The 26756-nt window shown below is 42.8% G+C and overlaps 3 protein-coding genes across 7 annotated transcripts; 2 read left to right on the top strand and 1 right to left on the bottom strand.

Moving 5' to 3' along the window:
- Positions 1-130: 130 nt before the first annotated feature.
- LOC141592870 (uncharacterized) lies at positions 131-4660 on the bottom strand. Of its 4 annotated transcripts, none has more exons than XR_012521239.1 (3): positions 4359-4660; positions 469-661; positions 131-298 (listed from the first exon to the last, which is right to left on the bottom strand). XR_012521239.1 is itself a non-coding variant. In XM_074413745.1 (3 exons), the coding sequence occupies exons 1-3, from the start codon at positions 4524-4526 to the stop codon at positions 263-265; spliced, it is 306 nt and encodes a 101-aa protein (XP_074269846.1). In that variant the 5' UTR covers positions 4527-4660; the 3' UTR covers positions 131-262. The 4 variants fall into 4 exon arrangements, 1 of the variants encoding a protein (XP_074269846.1); XM_074413745.1 differs by having other exon boundaries at positions 560-661; XR_012521240.1 differs by lacking the exon at positions 131-298 and having other exon boundaries at positions 305-661; positions 4109-4660.
- A 1157-nt stretch (positions 4661-5817) lies between these two features.
- On the top strand, positions 5818-26026 carry LOC141592868 (calmodulin-interacting protein 111-like). Of its 2 annotated transcripts, XR_012521237.1 has the most exons (12): positions 5818-6179; positions 6974-7114; positions 7617-8458; positions 8848-9052; positions 9512-9719; positions 10250-10731; positions 11134-11560; positions 11666-11746; positions 11855-12045; positions 12124-12314; positions 12541-12647; positions 25792-26026. XR_012521237.1 is itself a non-coding variant. In XM_074413740.1 (11 exons), exons 1-11 carry the CDS (start codon positions 5868-5870, stop codon positions 12563-12565), a joined length of 3105 nt encoding a protein of 1034 aa, XP_074269841.1. In that variant the 5' UTR covers positions 5818-5867; the 3' UTR covers positions 12566-12949. The 2 variants fall into 2 exon arrangements, 1 of the variants encoding a protein (XP_074269841.1); XM_074413740.1 differs by lacking the exon at positions 25792-26026 and having other exon boundaries at positions 12541-12949.
- LOC141590679 (putative mitochondrial protein AtMg00310) lies at positions 16775-17434 on the top strand. Its single transcript, XM_074411248.1, has one exon. The coding sequence runs from the start codon at positions 16775-16777 to the stop codon at positions 17432-17434; it is 660 nt and encodes a 219-aa protein (XP_074267349.1).
- Positions 26027-26756: the final 730 nt, after the last annotated feature.

Raw genomic sequence — 26756 nt, 5'->3', positions numbered from 1 at the left:
ATAATCTTCACATGAAAAGCAAATGTTCTGCTCAAATAAGCAAATTACAATATGCTTCCTAGCTCTGGGAGCTACATTAAATTTGCTAAAAAACGAAACAAATTCAGTGGCCGTTGGAACTTGCAATTAAAATTAAAAAACACGTGAAATGTAACGCGGTTAGGTTATTTTGTTCAACGCAAATACACGGATAAGAACTTTCAGATATTAAGATTCATTTAGAATCGCTCGACAAAAAGTTCCTTTAGCAATCCAAAAAGATTCATGGCTGCAAGTGGCAACAGCCGACAGAAACCACCTGCAATGCACAGAAAAACCGGAACAAATTTCAGAAACTTCACATTCACTTCCAACTTCCGAGTAGTGCTGAGCAACAGAGGCTAACATCAGCCAGATAGCATATCTGATACGAAGTACGAGTACTAGTTAAAGTTGCAAAAGAATGAGAGCCCAAATTAAGAGTCACACCCTTAGAATCAAAGGTCTTTAAACATCGAAGATAAGCAGATCTTCAGATGTTTTTCGCTCCTATTCTAAGCAGTTGTACAAGTCCTACTACCTTCTTCCCCGTGATCAATTTAAGCGGTCCATCCCCAATTCCAGTACACTTCATCAGATCAGAAAGGAAGCTGGTTCCGATGGGGAAGCTAGCTATACATATCTGCAAGATAAACACCAGGATTTTGTTACAGCACGCAAATATACGACTTTGAGGCCAGTAAATATTAATCGATACGCACTACATACAGCAACATATATACCAAATGTCAGTATCTCATCTTTGGCTCATGCATATATATGGATTATGGAGGCGTAGTTGCGCCAACATGCAGCAATAAAGAATCAACTTCTAAGAACTCCTGTGACGTGGGTTTAACTCCTGTCAGCATAACATTGGATAGAGCAGTGACATCGAGCTGCAACCGAGTTATCAGGGGTTTAAAGGTTACCGCAGCCGTATTTGAAGGCACTAAGGCAGTATAGACTATAGAAGGCATTTAAAGCAAAGAAAAACTGAGATCAAGCCGCAACAACCGTTCAATATCAAGTTAATGCCATGCTTATCGTCATCAAAATTGGTCCTACTGGCTTCTTTACACTCCCTCCATCCCACTTTTAGGGTGTGTTTGGATAGCAAAAGTGGAGGGAAAGGGAGGGGAGGGAGAAGGAGGGATGAGAAAGGGAAGGAAGGGAAGGGGAGGGGAAATGGGGTGTGGGTGTTTGGATACAATTTCCTTCCAAATCTTGCCTATTGTGGAGAGATTTTGATTTGTCTTGGAGGAGGGAAAATGGATCCCTCCAAATCCCTCCCCCTTCATTTCTCTCCACCCTTATTTTCTATCCAAACAAGGGATTCTAAATCACTTACTCTCCCTCCCTTTCCTTTACCCCAAATCCCTCAATCCAAACACATCCTTATTGTCCCCTTTCCTTCAAATTTTATCCCAAATTAATTGCCCATAAACCTAGTAATGAAAAACTTCAATTATCCAATATTACCCCTAGATAAGTAGATAACTAACAAACATTATAAGCACAATAAAACTAATATCTGAACTTTTTTTTAATTTGAGGGGTAAACTAGGTAGTTCACCACTTCTCCTTAAATCCTCCCAAAATAGAAAGGGGGACAAACCGGAGAATAAAAATGTGGAGGAGGAAGTAGTTTATACAAACCATATAACTAGAAGCCTCATTAACAAGCAACAACAATACCTCCACAACTCAGGACACCATCTACAGCCTACAGGAACAACAAATTTCAATCTATTCATTAATAAATTCCCCAAATCCTACAAACTGATCCAGGCTCTAACCAGGATCCATTTGCTCCTCAATTGGATCATTCTGAGGGCAGTAATTGATACACTCCACAGCCACATCGCCCACATCTCATGGAAAAGTTAGAATATTGCACCCACAATAAACAATGTTAAGAGAAAGAGCGGTGAGATGGTTCAGCATAGAGTTCCACACACCCAGTCACCCACTACGTGGCTAAAGGTTCACATCCTGTACTCCGCAATCCATTGACCTACCCCACAGCCATAAGGGACACTTCTTAAGGTTAGTTAGTTAGTTACCTACTTACCTTAGCCTTAAGGAACGAAAATTGAGAAACACAAAAGACACAGCCACTAAAAAAAGGAAGGAAACTGGAGAAGTAATACACACAACATTCTGAGAATCTCAAAGATACTGTGATTGAACCAATTTCGTGTCCTAGTGGAAAGCGCAATAGTTTAGACTCACTCTGCTCCCGCGAGTGGTTTACCCATTCCATTTTACTCCGTCTCAGACTCTCCATAACTACTTTAAGTTTTATTTTAGATATGTTTTGTGGTGGGAAGTAGGTCTTGTACTTCCTACCTTACTTATGCGTAAAAGGCGATAAAAAAACAAACATAAAAACAATTTATGGGGACGGAGGGGGTATAACATTACACCTTTGCTAGCATGGTCCTACCATTAGCCAAGCCTACATATACTCCCTGAACACTCCGTCCTCCATCATCCATAGAACAGTAAGCTGCCTTGTGTTTACTGTTTAGGCCTTTCCAAATGCTATTCCAACCCAGATTTAACACCTTCAACCGGAACATACCTCTAGTAATAAGATGCCACCAAAGACCTAAGATTGACTCAGCTATACAGTATACGTCAATAAGCAAGCTACATGAGCAGCAGTTTCAGAAATGCATGTGATTCTCGAAGCCAAATAACTAGAAAATCAACAAAATTATCCCTTCACAGTCCATCTGTGGTTAGCACATACAAAAATTATATATCTATGTTTTGAGAAGCCAACTAGAAGAACCTGCAGTAAGTGACCTGTGACCCCACTAAATGTCGCTACCACCGTAATACACAATCCCACACCCAAAACTTTAGAACATGTATCTTCAAAAGCCACCCATCTAAGGAGTTAAGATCAGGAAAATGGATAAACAGTATCCTGTGAAGATTCATACACATCACAACACGAGAATACATAGTATCTTGTTACCCAATCAGTACCATCATTGGCCTGGCTAATTGGCTACGACTCTATGAGCAAGTAGGAAGCACGGTGACAATGCTAACTTTTCCAACTAAGCAAAGTGGCTGAACACTCAAAGGCTCCTTAAACCCTGAACTCATAGATCCAATATCACCCTTGAATGGAAGCAATCAACAAAACAACTTATGCAAATTAAAAAACGGGGGAAAAACCACGCATCCAAGGAATATACACATACACACACACAATATCTCATCCACGATAACAAAAAGAGCAACAAAAAAGGTTTAGGATTCCACCAATGGCAAAATTCTGGGTATTAATAACCACATAAAAAAGCAAGAGACCGTGGAACTGGATCTAAAGCACCCTTGTCTATCGAAACCAAGGACACACTCCACTTGAAAAATGCAAACACACAATAATTCAAATTGTTGCTTCACTTGTTTGCATTTTCATGTAGAGCGTGTGTCCTTGGTTCGTAAGTTGGGTACACGAAAGAGTGCCATTGGTGGAATCCTAAACACACAATAGAAGAGAAGAGGGTACACCAAATAGTGCTAAAGCAGTTTCTACAAAATTCTCCCCTTTTATTCAAAAAGATGGCGAGTTAGACGGATATGTGGCTCACAGTTCGCATTTTGAGGTGTGCGATCACCCATGGACAGTTCTAAAGGATGATTCATGTCAGCCGACCCCAAATCATTTTAGGATTAAGGCTTTGTTGTTGTTGTTGTTGTTGTTGGGTCTTTTGCTTCACGAACCAAGTTAAAAGCTTTCTAACTTCCGAAAGATTTAAAAGGAAAATAATCCCTTCCTCTCATTTCAGCAACCCCCGCGACCAGCTTGTATGATTATATCCAAACAAGGGTGAATTTTGTAATTCTTAGAATATTCATCCTTGTACTGAACAATATCTAACCATAATCATCCAATAAACTAAACATGTAGGAAGTAACAACCAACGATAATTGCAATTCACACGTCCGCATACAACAACAATACTTCTACCCAATTCATAAAAACACGGTAACAAATTTATGTGCATTCTCCTAAAATCATACAACAATAATAACAAACACCAATAAAATCCGTCGAACATGTTACCGTAATTACCGCCACCGCCGTCAATGTTACCGTTATTTGCGTCGCCATCGTCACAGCAGTGAATCGGAAGGGCGAACAGCGGTGATTGCGAATGCGAATTCGAATTTAATAGGAAGAGTGATACTACATAACAAACAATCAAGCGGCTTGAAAAACGGCAATGGCAAAACGTCGTAACCACCATTACAATCAAAAACCCTATCTTTCTCAACCTTATACTTATTGTTCAAAGTATAAATCCGATTCTTACACTGTATGTCCGTACGCCGAGCTTTAACGAGGTTACCGTGTGCGGCATTGACGGCGTCGGCGACCTTCTGTAATCGCGTATCGGTGTTGGCCATGGTATGGTGAATTGCGGTGGTTGCTGCGGCGGCGTGGTGGTGGTGTTGGAGTTTGATGGGATGATTTCCGCCATTTTAGGGTTAGGATTTGAGGTGATTTGTCGTAGGTGAACGACGGTGAGGGAGAAAAGGGAAAGTGGGGAACATCGTTAACGTTAGGGCACGTGTACCAATATTTTAGAGAGAAGTATGGTAGACCTGGGCACCTGGCAAACAGATTGAGTGTTCGAGTCGGGTCAAGTTCGTGTTCGTGTAAACGGGTCATAACTCCTTCAACAAAAATCCAATACAATTAATTTTCGTGTCGTGTTTATATTGACCCACTTATCTAAATAAGTCATCAAACCTTAACCCAAGTCCCAAACCCATTAATTTCGTGTCGTTTTCATTTTCGTGTTGTATTTCTTCTTGTATTAATATACTCCTATTTTGTAATAGAGGATAAAAAAATACGATTAATTTAGTAAATAAGTTATTTGTTTCGGATTCGTATTTCACAAAAACTCCGGAGAGACGATCTCTCAATAGTAGGGTTTGGGTAGAGTCCGCCTAGACCCGGACCCGGACCCGAGATTTTCCTTTTGGACCCGTACCCCTATGGGTACGGGTAGGGTTTGGGTCTACCCATGGTCCGAGTTTACCACTTTTTAAGAATAAGATTAATATATGGGTCTATAATATTAAAAAAAAATTCATACTACTTTAACATTATGAGTTTATTAATCAGTTAATGGTGGTTTGTCGCCGCCTATTAGAGAGGTGGTTGTCAGTCGCGTATCAGTGCTGTGGTGGTGGTTTTCTTTTGTCAGTGGTGGAGTGGTAGTATTGTCAGAAGAGTTTGGTTGAGTTTTATCACTTTATGGGATGAGGAAAGAGAAAAAGACTTTAGTTGGGTTTCTACAGTCTGCCAGTATGAATTCAAAAAAGTTGTGATTTTGATTTTTTTTTCTTTAATAAAAGGGTCTAAGGGTCGGGTATGAGTCTCATAACCCGAAATATTTTCTTAAGACCCATACCCGACCCATTAGGGTCCGACCCTCAGGGTCTGGGTCGGGTCCCGACCCACTGCCATCCCTACTCAATAGCGTTATTGGGAGACATCTCAAATGATGAGGTGAGAGACCCACTGAATTTTCTTTTTTCCCTATTATGTTTCCCACTAAATTAGTGGGAGACGGTCGTTAACTCAAAACTGACCAATTAAATTTCATGTCGACTCACTTACAAAAATGGGTCATTATATCTCAACTTAAACTCATTAAATTTCGTGTCGCGTCATTGTTTATCGGTTCTAGAATTATTATTCCGTATTCAGTTAATCTCCCTTGAAACGGATAAATTTAAGACGGATATGACCCGAATAAGAAGAGTTATCTCCATTCTGCAAGGGTTTAACAGTTTGAGCAGACTGAAAAATGGCAGGAAAATCAAAGAAGCATTCAAAACCACCATCTCCATCTTCATCTTCATCAAAGCTTATTCAATCATACAACAGCAACAATCATTCTCCATCCCCTCAACAAACAACTCCAATACAAGAAGATGATGAGTTTCTTCAGCAAACCCTTGAAGAAGCTTCCTCAAAATTCCCATCTTTTCTCTCTAAATCATCACTCATTGCTCTTGTTTCCGACTTCGACACTTCTTCCAATCAAAAGGGTTCCGTTATTTGGCTTTCTCACGCTTCTATCACTTCCTTTTCCATCTCTCCTGGCTCCCTTGTCTCCGTATGTATTCAAAATCTTTACTTTTTTTTTTTTTTTAATTATACTCTTTTCGTCTCAGTCATTTATTTATCTTTTATATTCATTGTGAGGCGTATTTTAATCAAAGGTAAACAAATGATTGTGACAAAGGGGTATAAATTTTCATTCTTTTGCTTAGTACTTGTCATATTAATACATGTTTCTGGGAAATTAGTTTGTAAGCTGTATTCTGGTTTTTTTTTTTTGTTGATTAGATTTTAATTTGAGGGGTTTAACAATTGGATTGTTTTGATGTTAGACTTAGTTATAATAAACTAGTTTAATTGCTCGTGAAACTCACGGGGTTATTTGTGTTTGCTTTTTGACACCATCAATTTCGAAGTTTCACCAGGCATTATGAATCTGTTAGAACGGTGGGTAAATGTAAACCGCACAAAGCGATATTAATCGTTTTTGAAGCTTATTATTAAGACTAAATTGCTGAAATCGAATTTTATAACCTAGTTTCACATTGAGATATAATACCATACTATCAAACACGTAAAGTTTAAACTACCATGATCGTCCTAATCACAATAGGCAACCCATAAATCCGCATATCAAAATACTAATCTACGGACCCATGAGCACTTAGATCAACTGGTAAGGGGTTGGTAAGGGGCTGTTCTAGTTTAACCAGAGGTCTCGTGTTTGAGCCCTGGATTGTTTTGATGGTGACTTAGTTATAATGAATTAGAATGTAGGAGACTAGGAGTAGTGTTTTGTATGTTCATGTTAATGATTAAAATTGGAAGATGTTTTGTATGATGTCACAGGTGTCCCTTCCTCAGAATGGTTTGTTTCTCAGCTCTTTGGCGGCTGAATGTAGTAAACAACTTGGAGTTGATTGGGAAGGGAAAGTGGATGGTAAAGCTGGAAACTTTTTTGTTCTTGCTACTGCATTTCCTTCTACTAAGGTCAGTATCAGGAAATTCTGTTTCTTTGTATATTTATCCAATATATATTAGAGAAATGACAATTTGAGAGAGAGTTAATGTGCATGATAATACTTGTTTGCACACCAAACTATGAAATTCGTGGCGTTGTTAACGATTTAGGCAGAACTGTGTGTTTTCCGGGTATTTCTGGTTTTTGAGCAGGCTATATCTTCAGTGGTAATTGTGTGATCAATGATATTTTTTGTCCACCGATATAGAACATATTCATAGAGATCAAAGTAAGCTCATTTAAGGTTTTAATCTAGAGATAGGGAGTGTAACGATCATATTTTTGGTCGTGGGAATGACATTCTTAATTATTGTTTGCCATTTAGTTTTGTGTTGAACTCATTATGCTATACTGCTTCAATTCTGCTTTGAAACCTTGCTAATGACTGATGGATGAAATGGCTACTACAGAAGCTTCGGCTTTAAAATAAAACAGGCTAGTAACTTATATCTTCCTTCCTGATTTCTACAGCTTGTAAAGAATCAAGTCAGAATCTCTTCAAACCTCTCATACTCACTAGGCTGTCCTACTACTGGAAGAACTGTCTTTGTGCACTGTATTCGAGGTGGACCATTAAGTAGCTTTGCTCATAGCAACGGAGAGTCTTGTGGCTCTCATGTGGATCATTCTTTGGTTTGCAAGGAGCTATATATAAGGTCGATACCTTGTAAAAGTTGGTCATTGGATATAGAGGCGTCTTCCCCATTGAAAAAATTGTCAGACAAACCTAAAGATGGGTATGAAAATGGTGAAATTTCTTCCCCCCGAACACCTTCATTAGAACACTCGAGGCCATGCTCTCCAAGTCCTAGCAAGTCAAGTTTATTCTCATTGGAAAGTTCGGCATCTCGTTTGAGGGAGACTAAGAAATCTTATTTTGATTCAATTGAGATACAAGAAGTATTGGGTGACAAACATGCAAAGAAACTTCTGGAACATACTGCAGCTTCCTGGTTACATTCTCGCACTTTGCTTTGCGGAAATCTTGTAACTATTCCTGTGCTCTCAAGGCTATGCCTCTTTGAAGTGGTGGCTATGAAAAGCTCATCAGCTAATGTTGATAATGAGGCCATTACCAGTACTACTCGGTTAATTCAGCATAGTGATGATGCATATATAATCAATACTGCTACAAAGATTAATATTTGCTTAGAGTCAGATTTGTTATTTGAAACTCCTGACGGAAGTGTATCAAAACCTGATAAGACATATGGTAATATGAGAGATGAAGTTATGCAGTTGGGTGGACTAGGCAAGGAATACAGGCTTCTGCGAGATATTATTTCCTCATCTATGAAGAATGACTTGTCAAGGTTAGTTTAATGCTGTTAATCTCGAAAAAAGCTTCGAGAAGTTCTGGGTGGCGTGTATTTTGTTCTAACCAGATTAACCTGGTTCACGCTTTTGACAATAATTACTGATTTGTGTATACATTATGGATAAAAATATATAAAATATAGATAAACATTGCTTAGATTTTGTGAAATGCTAGAACATGTGCAGAAATGAGAATGAAATTGCATAGAAATATAATTAAGTAATGGATTTGATTTACCTATCAGTTTTCTTCTTCTTAAAAGAATATAAGTGTTTTTTCCCGGTATACTAGTTAATATGTTCATATTTTCTTGAGTTATGATTCCTTGGTTTGTTGTCTGTGAAATAATTGTCATTGTATCTTGATGAGCATTAACTATTTTAGTTTAGGTTTACGAACTACAAAGGGAGTGTTGCTTTACGGCCCACCAGGCACCGGGAAGACATCTTTGGCTCAGTTATGTGCCCATGATGCTGGAGTTAGCCTCTTTAAAGTGAATGGGCCTGAAGTTATCAGTCAATATCACGGGGAGAGTGAGCAGGCACTTCATGATGTCTTCAAGTCAGCTAGCGAAGCTGCACCTGCTGTGGTGAGATCATTTTACCTGAGATTAAACTTAAGTTACATGAGATTTTCATGTTAACGCTTCCAGTCACCAAGTGTGTACTCTCTCCGTCCCAAGTTTATTGCCCCGATTTCTTTCTTCTGGTTGTCCCAAAATATTACTCCCTTTCTCAATGCTGTAAAATAAAATAGTTAACATCACAATCCGAGTTAATAAGCTACTCCTTATTCCTCCTGATTTACATTATCCTCATTTCATCACCTTTCTTAAATACACAAACGAAGACAATATAGATGGGATGGAGGGAGTTTTTTTCCGTGTTGATCTGAATGAGTGTCTCCATTGGCATTACCATCTTGGTCTCTTTTTGTACATGCGTGCTGCCCTCATTTATTACTAACATATCATGTAGAATAAGTGGATAGCAGAGCTAGCTCCCATTCCTTTATATTTAAGATTGCTGATAAGGAATTATTTGCTTAGATTTTCATCGATGAGTTAGATGCCATTGCGCCAGCCAGGAAAGAAGGTGGTGATGAGTTGTCTCAAAGGATGGTTGCGACACTACTGAATTCAATGGATGGAATAAGCAGAACAGAGGGTCTTCTTATAATTGCGGCTACCAACAGAGTAGAGTGTATTGAGCCTGCACTTAGACGGCCGGGAAGATTAGATAGAGAAATTGAAATAGGTACAGCTAATCCGTAAGGCATCATATCATCTTATGCATCACTGTACAGAAATTTCATAGTAAAATATAGTGTGTCAAGACTAAACTACTACCTCTACGACAACAAATAGACGTATGCATTTGGATCGGTTATTTATGTAAGCACCTGGAAGTGGGGTAGGAGTCTCATATGCATTCTTCATCAGAGAAAACATGCCTAAATACTGAACTTAAACTATATAAGGGATTAAGGGTACATACCAAAATGGAATATGTGGGACACGAGTATTAAACCGGATAATTAGATTGAATACTGTTGGACTTTCGGATCGGTTCTTTATATAAGCACTTGCAAGTGGGCTAGTGAGTCTCACAAGCATTCTCCATCACACAAAACATGCCTAAATACTGTACGTAAATTATATGTGGGTACATACCTAATTGGAATACGTGGGACACAACAGTGGTAAATTGGATAACTAGATTAAATACTGAAAATTCAACTGCATGTTATCTTAGTTTTACTTGCACTAAAGAAATTGCTTATGCAGGTGTACCAACCTCTGAACAACGACTTGATATATTGACTACTCTTCTGGATAGAATGGAACATTCGCTTTCATTTTCCCAAATCCAGGAAATTGCTGGTGTGTCACATGGTTTTGTTGGAGCTGATCTAGCCGCCCTCTCAAATGAGGCTGCTATGGTTTGTTTAAGGCGATGTATTATGTCTGACAAAAATACAGATGTTAGATATGCTTCTGATTCGTTGGTAGACAGTTCCTCTGACCCGAGTAATGACGTGGCTTTTGACGATGATCTGGATTCTGCGTCATTGGCTAATATGGAATCGACTGTCTTGAGTGATTCTGTTGTGTACCCTATCTCTGGGGAAGCTACCCTTTCACGTAACAACCAGAAAGTTGTAGAAAATGATGAACGATCTTCAGTAACACAAGAGCATCAACTGACAATTACCTTTGAGGATTTTGAGAGGGCAAGAATGAAAATACGTCCGAGTGCAATGCGAGAGGTACACTATATTTTACGATCTTTATTCATTTCATATGGTTATGATTTTAAATTTTGCAGCTTAGCTTTCAGCCTCCCTGAATTTCTTTAATAAATAAGATTGGCGAATAGTAACCTGACTAATTTTTTATTGGTTGATTATCATCTGTAACTAAGTCGAGTGTACGCAACCTTAGCTCTATGTTAAAAAGGTTCAAGAGTGTTTCTGAATGACCCATAATGATAATTGCATCGAAAACTTATATCATCTGGTTGCTGCTCCACAGTACAAGAAACTCATTCAGTTTCACAAGTGATTTTAATTTATCCCATCATGTTACGAAGCCAAATGACAGCTAGAAAGATGTAACCTCCTTAGAATGCATTGATTATCTGCTTACTCTTTGACCTTTTTTTTGTGCAGGTTGTTCTCGAGGTTCCTAAGGTTAAGTGGAAAGATATTGGTGGCCAGGAGGAGGTAAAGGCACAGTTGATGGAAGCAGTTGAATGGCCTCAAAAGCACCAGGATGCATTCAACCGAATAGGAACCCGGCCACCAACAGGGGTACTGATGTTTGGTCCTCCGGGATGCAGTAAAACTCTGATGGCTCGCGCTGTTGCTTCTGAAGCAGGACTTAACTTTCTTGCCGTTAAGGGTCCGGAACTATTCAGCAAGTGGGTCGGAGAATCTGAGAAGGCTGTTAGGTCGCTATTTGCTAAAGCAAGATCTAATGCTCCTTCTATAATATTTTTTGATGAAATAGACAGTCTTGCTGTTATCCGTGGAAGGGAAAGTGATGGAGTGTCGGTTTCAGATCGGGTCATGAGTCAACTTCTGGTAGAACTGGATGGTAAGACAGCCTTCTTTGGGGTTACTTCTTAACGTCATGAGTCAGCTATTGGAAAAATTGGAAGATTTAGATGTATAACATTCAGAAAATCTCTTTCCCTTCTAGGTTTGCAAGAAAGAGTTAATGTCACTGTGATAGCCGCTACAAATCGTCCGGACAAGATTGATCCTGCTCTTCTTAGACCAGGTAATCTAACGGGGCCTTTTCGGTGACACACATGCAGGGTTCATATGCTTGATGCTATTTTAATTTCCACTTCGCAAACTTTGAATAATGAACTTCATTATTCGGCAGGACGATTCGATAGACTGCTGTATGTGGGACCCCCTAGTGAAAAGGACAGAATCGACGTCTTCAACATTCATTTGAGTAAAATGCCTTGCTGTTCTGATGTTGACTTGAGAGAGCTAGCTCGTCTCACTAAAGGCTGTACAGGTGCTGATATATCATTAGTTTGTAGGGAAGCAGCCATCTCAGCCATTGAAGTATGTTGCTATTTAGTTTTACATTATGTATGGTTTTATCGTTTCTTCTGAAAAGTGCTTTAATAGTAATCCTATCAGGAAAATCTTGATGCTTCGGAGATAAATATGGAACACTTGAAGCGTGCAATTCTACATGTGCGCCCATCAGAGATTCAGCCTTATCAGCAATTGTCGGAAAAGTTTCAACGGCTAGTATATTCCAAGGATCAATCAGAGGAGATTAGTTGTCACCAGCAGCTTAGCAAAACAAAAGCTGCATCATCATCCTGGTAGCTCAGATTTTTGCCTTAATTTTTTTTATTTTTTTTTTCATCTTGTCTTCATTTTTACTCCCTTTGTCAAAGTCAGTAGTGTAATATCGAAATTGTCAAATGAACAGTAGTAAAGAACATCACGTATTCACTTTGCTTCTTTTTCCTAAAAAAGGCTGCGTTTGGGCTAATTTCAATTATTTCATCGATCTTTTTTTTTATGTTTTTGCCGTTTGTTGGTCAGGTTGCACAAGTGGAGGCTTTTGTAGATGATATTTACAAGATGGGTTACTCGATGGCATGTGGAATGAGTAATATACATCAAAGGTCACCAATATTCCTACAAATTAGGTACTTTTTAGATCTGATTTGGTTTATCCCTTCCAAAACTATGTTTTTGATTCCTATGGAAGGTGTTTTTAGTTTAAATTATGTACGAAACTGTCACTGTCACTGTGTTGGGGTATGAAATCTAGCTCGTTTTTTTTTTTCATTTCAAATGTTACTTTGATATTTCATGGATCAAGAAATTGAATCTATAAGTGATGAAAAAACCCTATTAATATGAAACATGAACGAACATGTACTGATCACATATATTGTATAGAACAGTAAGTTTGGTTTTTTCTTTTAGTTATTGCTGAGTATCTTGATATTTGAAATATTATAGGTGAATAATAAGTGGATTTTGAAAAACATATAAAGTCCCTCCTACCCATTACTGTTTCCTTCTTTCTCATTTCATCCTAATGGCGGGTCATTGTTGATGTTTGGGATTTTCGTATATGTGATTGTTTTTTTTTTTTTTTTTCAAAACTTCATGTTTATTTGCGTGTGGGTTGTGTTGCAGGATTGTGACAGAAGTGCTATTTGTATTTTAGAAATTCAGTTTGTTCAGTTTTGGGTGACGTGACTGAAATTTAGGTAGGAAATTGGTCATTTTGTCCCTGTACTTGGGGAGGTTCTTGGTGGGAATGAACTTATTATTCATTCAGGTAGGATATGGGTCACTCGACTCACTCCAGCCTTTCTTTTGCCATCGACAAGGCCATGTTGCTCACGGATGGGGTGGACTTGGGGAGGTTCTTGGCGGGGATGAACTTACTAACATCCAATTTGATATCAAATTTAAAAGTATGCATTTTTTTAAAAAGTTTTATTTGAACTTATTCTATTTTCCGCTCTTCTTCTGCTTTTATGATCAGCCGACCCCAAATCATTTTGGGATTAACGCTCTGATGTTGTTGCTGATGTTGTTGTACTCACTCCAGCCTTTCTTTTGCCATCGACAAGGCCATGTTTCTCCCTATCTGTTATTGTAATCTTAAGATATACAAGTATGCTTACGAGGCCTTTTGGGTCCGACACGGTGATCCCCCCATTTCCCCCACCTGTTGTGCTCATCCGTCTGCGCTGCTTTGTCCTTAGTGGTTTTTTGGGTCCGACACGGTGATCCCCCCATTTCCCCCACCTGTTGTGCCCTCTGGTTTGTTTTAATTTGGTTTCAACCTGGTTTGTTACCGTTAAGTCTGTTTGTTTGTTAGTTTGGCGGTGGTCCTGGGAGGTGTCCCTTGGTGATTTGGGTTGTTTTGTAGTGGTTTGATCCATCTTGGTGTCTTTTGGTGGGTCTTTGATGGTTTTGTGCCATTTGTGTTGTCGAGTTGTCTGAGGTAGTTTTGTGTAGCAGGTTTGGTGTAAATGGCTCCTGCCGTTTACTGGGATCGTCTGGTGTTTGTTGGGTCTTTGTTTGTCTTTTCGGATTGAGGAGTCTGGATGATGGGGTTTTTCTTGCGTTGTGTGCGGCTAGTCTTGGGTGATGCGGTTGGTTTTTGACCGGAGGTGGTGGTCTTCTTTGGTGTCTGTTTTATGGTTGAAGGGTTTCCGTATGAGATGTGCTTGGTAGGGTGAAGTCGAGGTTGGCTCTGTTTGTTGGGTGGCCTGGATGCGGTGGTCTTAACTCTACTTGTCTTCATGAAAGGGTTGGCCTGGAATTGTAGGGGTCTTAATGATCCACTTGCCCCTTCAATCCCTAAAATTAGAGCAATTTGTAGGTCGTTGCATAATAATTTAGACTTTGTCTTCCTTTCTGAAACTAAGTGTGATGTACGATCAGTTGATGTTCTTTTGCGCCCTATGGGTTTTCTCGAGTCTGCCGGGTATGATCTTTGATGGTCTAAAGGGGGGTTGTGGGTTGGATGGAAAAGTAGTTGTAAAATAGAATGTGTCTTTTCCAGCCGCAATCTTATTATCCTCTTGGTTAATCAATGTAAAGGTAGTTTGTGGTATCTGTGTTGCGTTTACGGTGAACCTGATCATTCAAAGCGGGGCGCTGTATGGGAATCTTTCACTTGTCATCTTAACTCCTTCGACAAACCTTTCTTGTTGTTTGGTGACTTCAACCAAGTTGAATTCTCGTCTGATAAGTTAGGTGGTAGTGATAAATTAATTAGAGGGGCAAACTTATTTTCCTACTGGAAGAATTTACATTGTCTGATGGATATTCCCTTCAAGGGACCTAGATTCACTTGGTGTAATAATAGGGATAATCCTTATCGAATTTATGAAAGACTTGATAAGGGTTTTGCTTCTAATGATTGACTCTCTCTTTTCCCTAATACTTCTATTAAACACCTGCCTATTCAAATTTCGGATCATGCACCCATTATCCTTGATACAAATATGATTCTCCATACCAAGAAGAAAAGTTACAGACTTGAGACTTGGTGTTTTGACCATGCTGAATGTAGTGGCTTGGTTAAAGATAACTGGGGAAGGACAGATAATGGTGATGCTTCTCATGTTCTTTTATCAAAATTACGTCGCATTAACAATGCTTTCAGAGTCTGGGCTTGTAACAAAAAAGATGAATGGGGTCTTAAGTGGAGTGCATTTGATCAAGACTTGGAGTCCTATCTTCTGGATATTGAGAATGGTGGTGACACTATTAACTATGAGTCATGTCATAAAAAGCTTATGGAATTCTCTATTGCCGCGGGCACTTATCAAGCGTCAACGTGCAAAATTGAAATGGAATTGTGAGGGTGACACGTGCACCAAATATTTTTTCAATTGGGTTAAAGGACGATCTGGTGCTAACCTTATTTTGGGTATTAAGAAGGAGTCTAATGAATGGACTTTTGATATGAAGGAGATTGGTGGCTTGTTCAATACCTACTTCTCTAATATCTTTAAGTCTGATGCTGAGCCTGAGTGTTTTGAAGATTACATAAATAATTACGGTTATTTATTTGATAATCTTAAGCGTAAAGTGGGTATGGAGGAGAGAGCCAAGTTGGGCCGTTTATACTCGAAAAATGAAGTTCGTCAAGTCGCTTTTCAATTGGGACCCCTAAAATCTCCAGGGTCGATGGGATTCTGCGCCTTTTACCGAAGTATTGGGCTATTGTTAAGGATGATGTTATTCGTGGAGCTCTCAATATTCTCAATTGGTCATTGTCCTTAAGGACTTTAATAAAACCTTTATTGTCCTTATTCCAAAAATGATTGTTCCGAGAGTTGGGGATTTTTACCGATTAGCCTCGCAATGTTATTATGAAAATTGTCACAAAGTGTATTGCTAACAAAGTTAAAAGGGGTTATGGATGAACGGTTAGTCCATTTCAAAGTGTCTTTGTTCCAAATAGAAGTATTGCGGATAATATTGTTGTTGCCCAAGAAATTCTTCACGTCATCAACCATAGGAGCTATGGTAAGAAGAGTATGATGGCTTTAAAGGCTGATATGAGTAAAGCTTATGATAGACTGAACTGGAATTTCATAAGAGGGGTGCTTTCTTACTTGAATTTGCCAGACTCTATGATTCATCTCATTATGAGTACTATTGAAACTGTTTCCTATGATATCCTAATTAATGGTGCTCCTATGGAAAATGTTGAACCTTCTTTGTGGGATTAGGCAAGGGGACCCTTTATCCCCTTATATTTTCGCTACGTGTACGGAAGTACTATCCCAAATGATTCTCTATGCCCAGGATTCTAATCTCATTAAGGGTATTAAGATATGTAAGAATGGTCCGAAAATCTCCCACTTACTGTTTGCAGATGATTCACTCTTCTTCTTACGTGGTGACTATGGAGATATGGACTTTCTTATGAACCTTATCGATGAATATTGTCTTTGCGTGTCTGGACAATGCCTTAACAAAGATAAGTCCTCTATTCTTTTCAGTCCAAATTGCTCACTCATGATGGTCAAAAATGCTTGATCGACTTTCAATTTACTCCTAAGCATGATCTTGGTAACTATCTTGGCTTACCAACGAGTTTTGGGTCTTCTAAGAGGGAGCTTTTTAAATTTCTTGTCGAAAAAACTAAACGAAGGCTATCCTCCTGGAATAATATTCTCCTTTCTTCTTGGTAGAACCGACTCTTATTCGTTCATTCTCTCTTCACTATCCCTTTTTCTCTCTATCGGTATTTCGCATACCGGTAAGTGTAACATCAAAGCTTCAGTCTTTGATGGTGCATTTTTGGTGGAGTGGAACTAGAACTAATAAGTCTATACATTGGTGTAGTAAAGACTTTCTTAGGAGGCCTGTGGGAGAAGGGGGCCTTGGTCTTCGCAATATTGGTTGCTTTAATCAAGCCCTCCTTGCAAAATCTGCTTGGAGAATCTTATGTGATCCGGGAAGTCTTATTAGTATGGTGATTGGTCCCAAGCTTGGTATCCAAGATGATATCTTTTTCCAGAATCGCTGGAAGGCTCCCCATGCGTCGTCATGGGCTCTCAAAAGCCTTGTCTGGGGTTCCGATCTTATCTACAACAATATTGCCTGGTCAATTGGATCTTCATCTCGTCTTAATGCTTGGAAGAGTAAATGGATAGAGGGTTATAGTCTTCATGATATTTGTGGGGATTCTCTGGATGTTCCTACTGACTCCACGCTCTTGGTAGGTGACCTTTACGATAATCACAGAAAATGGGATCTTTCCTCTCTTGGTTTCGATCCGGGTGAGGAAGTTACAAGGAAAATCCTCGCAACTTATATTCCGTGTCAACCTTCGGATGACTCCTTCTATTGGAAATTTTCTAAACATGGCGTCTATCTTTGTCAAGTCGGGTTACTTATCGCTAAGGCCTTATCCGATGGACTCCGCCACGAGTGCCGATCGCTCTAGAATGTCTCCAACCATTGTGGCTTTCTGCAAATTAAAGCTTTGGAAGTTGCCTATTTCTAACAAACTAAGGGTGTTCTTATGGAAATTTATGGCTAATGCCCTTCCCGTGGGTTCTGAATTTCTCAAACGCAAGATGAGTTCGCGCTCCTCTTGTACTCTCTGCGATGGCTTACCTTCTTGTGTGGAATCTATTTCTCACCTCTTCAGAGATTGTTGCTGTTCCGGGTGTAATTCCAGAGCAAGTATTGTTACCACCCGTGGCTTGTAGAATAATGTCTTGAGTTGAACCCTTCTTGCCTTTATCGTTCCTCTCGGCCTCTCTGCTGACAATGAACGAAGGCGAGGGCTTGGCTTTGTGCCAAGCGTACTCACTCCGACGCTCAAGTCAGTAAACTTAAAGGATTAAGTTGTGTCACTTGGCTAGATATGTATTGTAGAGAGATAAGGAAGATATTACCAGATGAATAGTGTATTTAGGTTAAGTTGTGGGATCCTTTCCTCAATGAAGGTTGAGGAGTATTTATAGGCTTTCCCCTTTTGTCACGTAGTGGTCAAGTGGCCAAGTGGCTAGGCAGGTGGAAAGACTGATCTACCCCTCGGCCGAGGGACCTAAGGCAGGCCGGCGGGCCATGTTGACTCACCGCCGAGGGGTCTTGGATATGAGTACGCGGGTATGTGTCCTTTGGCGGAGTAGTCACGCCGAGACCCAGCTAACAGCCGATGGGTCAGACGGCTAGTCTGTCTAAGTCGTTGACTTCTTTGTGGATATCTTTGACCTTGTTCAATATGTTGACTTGGTCACGGTGCGAGAATATGCCCCATCAATTTGCCCCGGCCGTAGTCTATGCCGTGGTATGGGCTCCGATGTACGTCTGGGCGTATATTCTGCGCAAGTAATTTGTAACAAATGTTTCAGACGGCTTCTTCTGCGGCGGCTTCTTTGTCCTCGGCTTTGGTCTATCCTAGGCCGTACCATATCCCCCCTCCACATGGATGCGTAAAGGGTATCCGATGTGGAAAAGAAAGTGACGCTGGCCGAGACCAGGGTTGAGAGTGCCGGTTGTTTTTATTGCCCCCGCGCTACTACCTAGCTTGGTTGATCGAGTGGCGGCGGAGAACGGATGCTTGGGAATTTGTTTGAGGAAGGTGAATAGGCGGAGAGATATGAATGGGCGTGTTGAAGACGCTTGGTCACTATTGCATTGATTGACGTCTAACTGTTGCAACGATTGACATCCCGTGGTTGCATGTCCGACACGTGTCTGCACGCCGATTGGACGATGCTTCATGGGTCTTTCGATTGATTGGTCCTTCTTTATGGGCTTTGCCCTATAAATAGGCGATTATTCCGTGAAATTGGCCACCAATTTGGTTTCTCAAATTTTTCTCCAAAATCTTCATCTTTCTAAACTTTCAAGAGCTTCCTTTTCTTCCAATCTTCAGAGTCTTTGATCCGGCGAGTGTTTTTCTTCGAGGTAAACAAACAAATTTTTCTTTTATCTTGCTAGTATTTTGTTGTGACCATGTCTTCGCCGATGCCGGACCTAGTAAACTGCGTCGGAGGGCCCCAGGTCTCCTTCTCTCGAAGTTGATCCTCAAATTCTCGGAGGAATGGGAGGATGAGGATTCTTATGGTGATTTTGGTGATGATTTCGGTGATGATGCGGAAAGTGCTCGCCCCAAAGAGAGGAGGCGGTATGTTATGGATCACGGTGACGTCTGTAAGGCAAGCGTTGACCGAGCTTGGACCCATGAGTTGGCCGGTTGTTCTCGGTGAGAAGTTTTTTGAGGGCCACTTTTTCTTTTGCGGGGATACAAGATTGTCATCCCCGAGGAGGGTCGGCCGTCTGTTGCCCTCCAGGGGCCATACCGGTGTATATATGCGACACTTGGAGTACGGGCTCCGGTTTCCGCTGAACGAGTACGTCATGGCTATCATCAAAGCTATGAACGTCGCCGTGGCCCAACTGCATCCGTTGGCCATTAGGACGATAGTTGGCTTTGTGTGGCTTTGTCTCTTGAGGGGAGGCCCCGACGGTGAATTTATTCCGCCGGGCCGCATTATCTCCACCGTGGGTTTCGGCGCGTCGGTAGGTACGGTGTGCACATGGAGAAGGGTTATGTCTCTGTTGACAAACTTACTTCTTGCAAAGACCGGAGAGATCGGTGGGTGTACGTTAAGGTCTTGGGACGACTATCCGCTGCCCATTGCCAAAGACCAAGTTAACTTGCGGTGTGAGACTAAGGCGGAACATGACAGATGGGTCTCCCGGAAAAAACTCAAGATGGATGCCAGGCAGGTCCCTCTTAAGGAGGATGAGAGGTCGGCGATGAGGCTCTTTGAGGCGGACAAGGGTGGGGTGCCGAAAAGATGGATTCCCCAACGCGAGATCATTCTTCGGGATGAGCCGCTCGCCATGTCGGCCTCATACCAGGCCTTAGCACCGGGTGAGTAGGGTCGGTATGAGGCCTATCACCGTCGTCAATGTTCTGTTCTTCGAACTCGATTTAACTCCTCTATTTAATTCTTGCTTTGTTTCCTTGAGACCACTTTGGACCGGATTTGTCCGAGGATATCCTCCGGAGAATGGGGCTGCACAAAGACAAAACCGTTGCTAACTTGCATCCCAAGGCTCTGACCCACGACCGTAGGACGTCGCCGAATGATCTTATGGACCAAAGAACAAACGCTTGAATGCGGTGGAGGCCTGTGCGAAGGTTGTTAGTAATATGCCGCGCCATACGCGAAAAACAAATCCTTCGGCGATGATGGCGTCGACATCGGCTCCGCCTTCCACCCCCTTGTTCGAAGGAGACGGCGGAAGTCGTTTATGTCTCCAATGGCGATGATTCCGGTGAGGAGGAGGGGTCTCCCCTCGTCCGTAAAAGAAAAGCAGATGACCTTACCGCGCCGTTTCGTTTCCGCCGACGAGGAAATGCGCCCTTCGGCCAAGAAGGCCAAGCACGGTATTGATCTATCCGGTGACTCAGATTTAGCCGGTTCATCAATCGCTGCTGATGACAGGCTTTTCGTCTTTGTATTTTGCACAACTTTGGCAGGTTGTCCTTTGGCTGACCCTTATGGGGACGGCCGTCGTTTGTATTTCTTGTAATTTTGTTGAACATATTTAATAAGAGCTCGTTTCTTTCGCTCCTCGGCTTGGCCGAGGTTTTTACCTCATTCCCTTTTCCTTGTGCTAATAGTTGAGCATCTCAATCTGTACTTAACGTTTCACTTTGTCTCTGGCTCGGCCGAGGTCTTTTCTCATCCTTGCCTGATTTTTTTTTTTATGTTATTAATTGGGCGTCTCCTCTGTTTCCGCCTTGGCTTGGCCGAGGCAGTCTTAGAGTGCGTTCTTTGTCGTGCAACGCTTCTAAGGCGTTTTGATCACTTTGCGAGTATCAACTGCGTTGGTCGTGACCGTCGAGGTATTTATTTCCTGAGGGTGATTGTCATTCTTCTTGGTGTGACGGTGTCGCCCGGCGAGTGCTCCTTATTCTTGATCGCCGCTCTTGTCGGTGTGACAAAGTGTGGTAGCGTCTATTTCTTGATAGCGTCTAACGTGGCGTCTACCACTTGGAGTGAGGCTGCGGCATCTACCTCTTCAGTGGATCGCCGTAGCGTCTACTACTGGGGTGACTGCGACGACGGCGCTAATTTCTTGATGGAGACTGCCGCTCTTGTCGGTATGATGATGTGAGCCGGCGTCATTTCTTGATAGCGTCTAACGTGGCGTCTACCACTTGGAGTGACTGCTGCGGCATCTAACTCTTGGGGTGACTGCCGTAGCGTCTACTACTTGGGGTGATTGCGACGGCGCTAATTTCTTGATGGAGGCGCCGCTCTTGTCGGTATGATGATGTGTGTGGCGTACATTTCTTGATAGCGTCTAACGTGGCGTCTACCACTTGGAGTGACTGCTGCGGCATCTACCTCTTGGGGTGGCGCCGTAGCGTCTACTACTGGGGTGACTGCGACGGCGCTAATTTCTTGATGGAGCGCCGCTCTTGTCGGTGCGGCAGTGTGAGCCGTCGTCTGTTTCTTGATAGCGTCTAACGTGGCGTCTACCACTTGGAGTGGCTAGCTGCGGCATCTACCTCTTGGGGTGATCGCCGTAGCGTCTACTACTTGGGTGTGCTGCGACGGCGCTAATTTCTTGATGGAGACTGCCGCTCTTGTCGGTGTGACAGTGTGAGCCGGCATCTGCTGCTTCCTAGCGACTATGGGGAAAGATGAACGTTCTGATGGAAGACGGACGATTTTTCATTAGATAAAAACATGCGTCGGGGTGCCCACAGCTGTTTTGGACACCTCCGCCGTTACACAGTTTCTTCGAGATTACCAGTGTCCTAACAATTTATCAAAGGCACACCTTCCCGGTCAGCCGCTAGCTACATCCATGAGGTCGCCCTCCTGTTGTAAGGATAGACTTTTCCCTTTCTCTGACTTCTTTGCTACTTTGAAGGATTGCATGTTGCATCCCTGGCGGCGCCTATCACGGACGTTGACCACTTCGTCATTCTCGTCTTTGGAGACGAGCTTATGCGCTTCCCCCCGGTCCGTGATATACATCAGTGTTAGGGCCCGGATGGACATCACCGCGTCAGCCTCGCTCAGGGTGATTCGGCCTATGAGAACGTTGTAGGCGGACGAACCGTCGATGACCACGAACTCAGCTAGGACATTTTTAGCCGCATTCTTCTCGCCGAACGTTACGGAGTCCGATTGATCCTAGTGGTATCGGTAGGCCCCGGAGAAGTCGTATAGTGGGTTGGTGCGGGGCTCAAGTCCTTGACTTTCGGCCGAGATCGAGGAAGCACTCCTGAACATGATGTTCGGTACGCGCCGGTGTCAATCGGGCACCTTTTGACCAGGTGGTTGGATATGTCCAAATTGACTACAAGTGGGTCGTTGTGAGGAGCGATGACTCCTTCGTAGTCCTTCCTTCCAATGGTCATATCGGGGATGTTGGAAGCGGGGATCGTTGTGTTGGGCACAAAGTTGATGGCCTGATATAGCTCGTTCGGGTGCCGTTTGTGCCCATGAGCGGACCCTCCGTTCTCGTTGCCCCGATGACAACATGGATCACTCCTATCCGTTCAAGACGGATCTCTTACCCGAATCGCGTCGGTCTTTTGGCTTTTGGCAACGTACTTGCCGAGGCTCCCCTTAGGATCGGCTCTTCAATGGCATTCTTTAGATGCCGACGGTCATTGGTTAGATGGCGGGGTGTGGCCGTGGTACTCACAAGATCTTGGCTCGTGTCACCGTCGCTTTTTGGCTTGGGGGTCTCTCCCATTTCGGCCCTCGTTCTTGCTCGGGCGAAGACCTCGGCGGCCGATACGACGAGAGGGGTTTTATCGCTATACCGCCTACGGTGGTACGTTCTGAACTCCACCGGCGCCCGCTCGGTCCATTCCGGTGGATCTCGTCCGACCGTGACCTACTATTCTCATGGCGTCTTTCATCGGACCGTGACCTGTTGTTGTCACGGCGTCTTTCATCCGGGTTGTCCTCCCGGCGCTCTTCTTTTCGAGTGCTCGGCCTCGCGGGGCCTACCCAGGTCTTGTGATAGTCTTCTACCTTGATGGCTTGGTCGCCCAACTTTCGCGGCGTCAAGCCCGGGCCTCCGCACTTGATGAGCTCATTTTTAAATCTCCCCTTGGGAGGCCCTTCATCGCGCGAAGGCCGCCGATTCGGGATTGATTTCTCGAATCTGCTTTGGACCTTTCCGTCGAACCTCTTCACATAGCTTCGTAGAGACTCGCCTCCCTCCTGTTTGATAGTTAGGAGGTCCGATGTCTCCACGGCCCTTCTCTTGTTGCAAAGAGTCTTGGGCTAGAAAGGCGTCCCTTATGTCGGCGTAATAGTATACCGAGCCGTCGGGAAGCCCCTTGTACCAACTTTGAGCCATTCCATGCAGAGTTGTTGGGAAAACTCGGCACTGGACCTCATCGGGTCGCTCCCATACCGACATGTAAGACTCGAAAGCCTCGGCGTGGGTGGTGGATCGCTATCTCCCTTGTATGACGAGAGGTGGCAACTTGAGCTTAGTTGGCACCTGGATTTCTAGGACGTAGGCGCGAGGGAATTTGTCGACCACGTGCCGAACGACACGCGGCGATCGGCTCCTCGCATTCCTAATCCGGCTCCCCCCTCGTAGCGGGAAGGACTCCTTCTTCGACTCGGACTTCTCCTCCAACTCCGAGTCGGACTCTTCGGTTCCTCCGGGGTAAGCCTCGTTCGTGTTGCGGGACGCTTTGTCCTCCCATGAGTGCGGGAAGGACTTAGGTCTACCGCGCCCACTTTGGGCTCCCAGGCGTCTTGACCGGGTCGGCTTCTCCTAGTGCTCCGTTCAAATTTCTCGGAGTCACGTTTTGGGCCCCGGTCTCCTGGACGGTTTCCGTCGCTCTTGTCGGCGTGACAGTGTGAGCGGGCGTATTGCGATTAGGTCCGGGAGCATTTTCGGTTTTGCTACGTCAACCACATGTCCCATGATGGTGACCTGGTTCGGCGGCGTGCGTGTCGGGTATTATTGGCATCCCGAACTCGGTTGGATTACTCCGGTGGAGGGCCGCACGACTCAATTGTTGAAAGTATCATCTTGGTAGAATGCGGTTTCGTCGGTCACGACTGCGTCTTGTTGTTTCGACATTTTCTTAGCTTTTTGGGTGGGTTTTTGTTGTTTTTTTTTTTTTTTTGGGAATGAATGTGACTAGCTTCTAGTGTCTTTCCCCACGACAGGCGCCAATTGTTAGGGTGTAATTCCATAGCAAGTATTGTTACCACCCGTGGCTTGTAGAATAATGTCTTGAGTTGAACCCTTCTTGCCTTTATCGTTCCTCTCGGCCTCTCTCCCGCAACAATGAACGAGGCGAGGGCTTGGCTTTGTGCCAAGCGTACTCACTCCGACGCTCAAGTCGGTAAACTTAAAGGATTAAGTTGTGTCACTTGGCTAGATATGTATTGTAGAGAGATAAGGAAGATATTACCAGATGAATAGTGTATTTAGGTTAAGTTGTGGGATCCTTTCCTCAATGAAGGTTGAGGAGTATTTATAGGCTTTCCCCTTTTGTCACGTAGTGGTCAAGTGGCCAAGTGGCTAGGCAGGTGGAAAGACTGATCTACCCCTCGGCCGAGGGACCTAAGGCAGGCCGGCGGGCCATGTTGACTCACCGCCGAGGGGTCTTGGATATGAGTACGCGGGTATGTGTCCCGGCTGGCAGGTAGTCACGCCGAGACCAGGCTAACAGCCGATGGGCCGCATCGGCTAGTCTGTCTAAGTCGTTGACTTCTTTGTGGATATCTTTGACCTTGTTCAATATGTTGACTTGTGGTCGGTGCAGAATATGCCCCATCGATTTGCTTTGCAAAAGCTCTTTGGTTTGGCGCCCTTTAGGAATTAGAATCAGGGGGGTGGATATTGATGTTAGGATTTGGGTCATAAACCGGGTCAAGTATTTCTTAAGTGGCCCGGATCCTACTTCCTCCTTTTTCCCCTTATCGCTACCCTTTGGAGAATTTGGTGTTGTAGGAATGATATGGTCTTCAGGAGTCGTCGCCCTTGGCCGATGGGTGCCCTCAGTTCTATTCTTGGAGACATTCAGTGTATGAATGAGGTTGTGTGCAATAAGGATGCTTGTCTCCTTCAAGCGCCATTGTTGGACTTCTCTTCTGATTTTGAACTAGCAAAGAGAATTAGAAACTCTTTTCCCTATTGGATTATTGGTGGACCTGTGTGCGAAAATGTTTGCACTGTTAAGTGTGATGCTGCTTGGAGGGATGATAGAAGTTCTGGCATGGGGTGGTGCTTGTTGGATGGTGATGGGACCTTAAGGAATATCGCAGATGCTTTCGCTCGTTTGCCTCTTCTCGCCCTACAAGTGAAGGTCGGGCCGCTATCAAGGCGCTAAAATGGGCGTTGGATGAAGGGTATCTTCATGTTAGATTGGTTACGGATTGCCTTGTTTTGGTTTTGCGGTGGCGGAGCGGAAAAGCCTATTGCGTCTATTACTTGCATTATCCAGGATTTTAAGTCTATTGCGTCTCATTTTCACTGTTGCTCTCTTAGCTATTGTCCAGGGAGTGAATAGGATAGCTCATAATCTTCGCTTCGAAGAAAGGCTTCTTTGTAAAGTTTATATCTTTATTTGTTCTTTGTCGAAAAAAAAAATAAAAAATAAATAAAGTCTTCTACTTTTTAAAAAATGAAGACCTCCTTATGTGAATTGTCCGGTTCTTGGATATAGAGTGGGACTGTGGGAGTGAATGAGTGTTGCGTTATGCGGTTTGGGTTTATATGGCATAGTATGGCACAGTTAGGCTCTTCTCACGCAATTGTCTTACTACCTGGCAGTTTCCTCTGATTTCGTGCTAGGCGCAACAAGCATCTAACCCTCCAAAAAGTCCCGAGTGGAAGAATACAACTACAATGGAGGAATAGGACCGAACCAACATTTGGAACCTCCTTTGGGGAGAAAAAGGCGACTTCCCCCTGTTCTTTTATTGTCGTGGGAAAATTGTACTCCTAATTAGTAATTTCAATTTTGTATTAGGCCAAAATTTGTTTATTCCTTTCTTTTCCTTTTCTAGCCGCTTCTTATTTATCGTATAATTTACATAGATGGTAGAAATTAGCCTATTTCAGAATGTGTTCTAGTCTCTTCATTGTACTCCAGGTTCTTGTACCCTACGAAAGTAAGTCTTACTCCCCTTCGTACCAAAAAACTGCACAAAAGACTCTCGAGGCTGTATACAGGAATTCGGCTGCCTTTTGGTAGTCGGATCCAACCTTCCCACTTCTGGATGGAGTTGTACCTTCCCATCTATATTATCCGAGTCTAATGGATTTAAATAGTGATAGCAAAATCAGTTGGCGTCTTTAAATGGTTACCCTTCTGAGTTTTGGCAATAGGAATGCAAACTAAGGGTCTAACAAAGGCCAGAAATTCCGAGCTGATTATTATTTATTGACTCGACCGAATACAACCAGAGCCAAATATTTATTGTTGCAAGCTGATTATTACTATCCGTAAATTACATGAAAATAGTTGACTCGAAAATGACCAACTCGAACTCTACAACCCAAAATTAACTCTACCCTAAGGCTGTGTTTATCGCAGTACCAAGTTTGGCAATTAAGATTCTCTCCAATTCCTCTCACAAACCCATTTAATAATATTTTTCTCTCTACATCCTATTAAACCTTTATTTTCTTGCATAAATCTTGAACCGTTCGATATTAGCAGGATGCAATCCGATCCGCTGATAGGAAATGACCTCTCTATTTCTTTTTAGAAAATGAAGAGGATCTTATCTCCA

The sequence above is a fragment of the Silene latifolia genome, chromosome 7 (assembly GCF_048544455.1).
Source record: "Silene latifolia isolate original U9 population chromosome 7, ASM4854445v1, whole genome shotgun sequence".
NCBI classification, from domain to species: Eukaryota; Viridiplantae; Streptophyta; class Magnoliopsida; order Caryophyllales; family Caryophyllaceae; genus Silene; species Silene latifolia.
The sequence above is the reverse complement of the archived record's forward strand: the minus strand, read 5'-3'. Positions and strand labels throughout refer to the sequence as shown.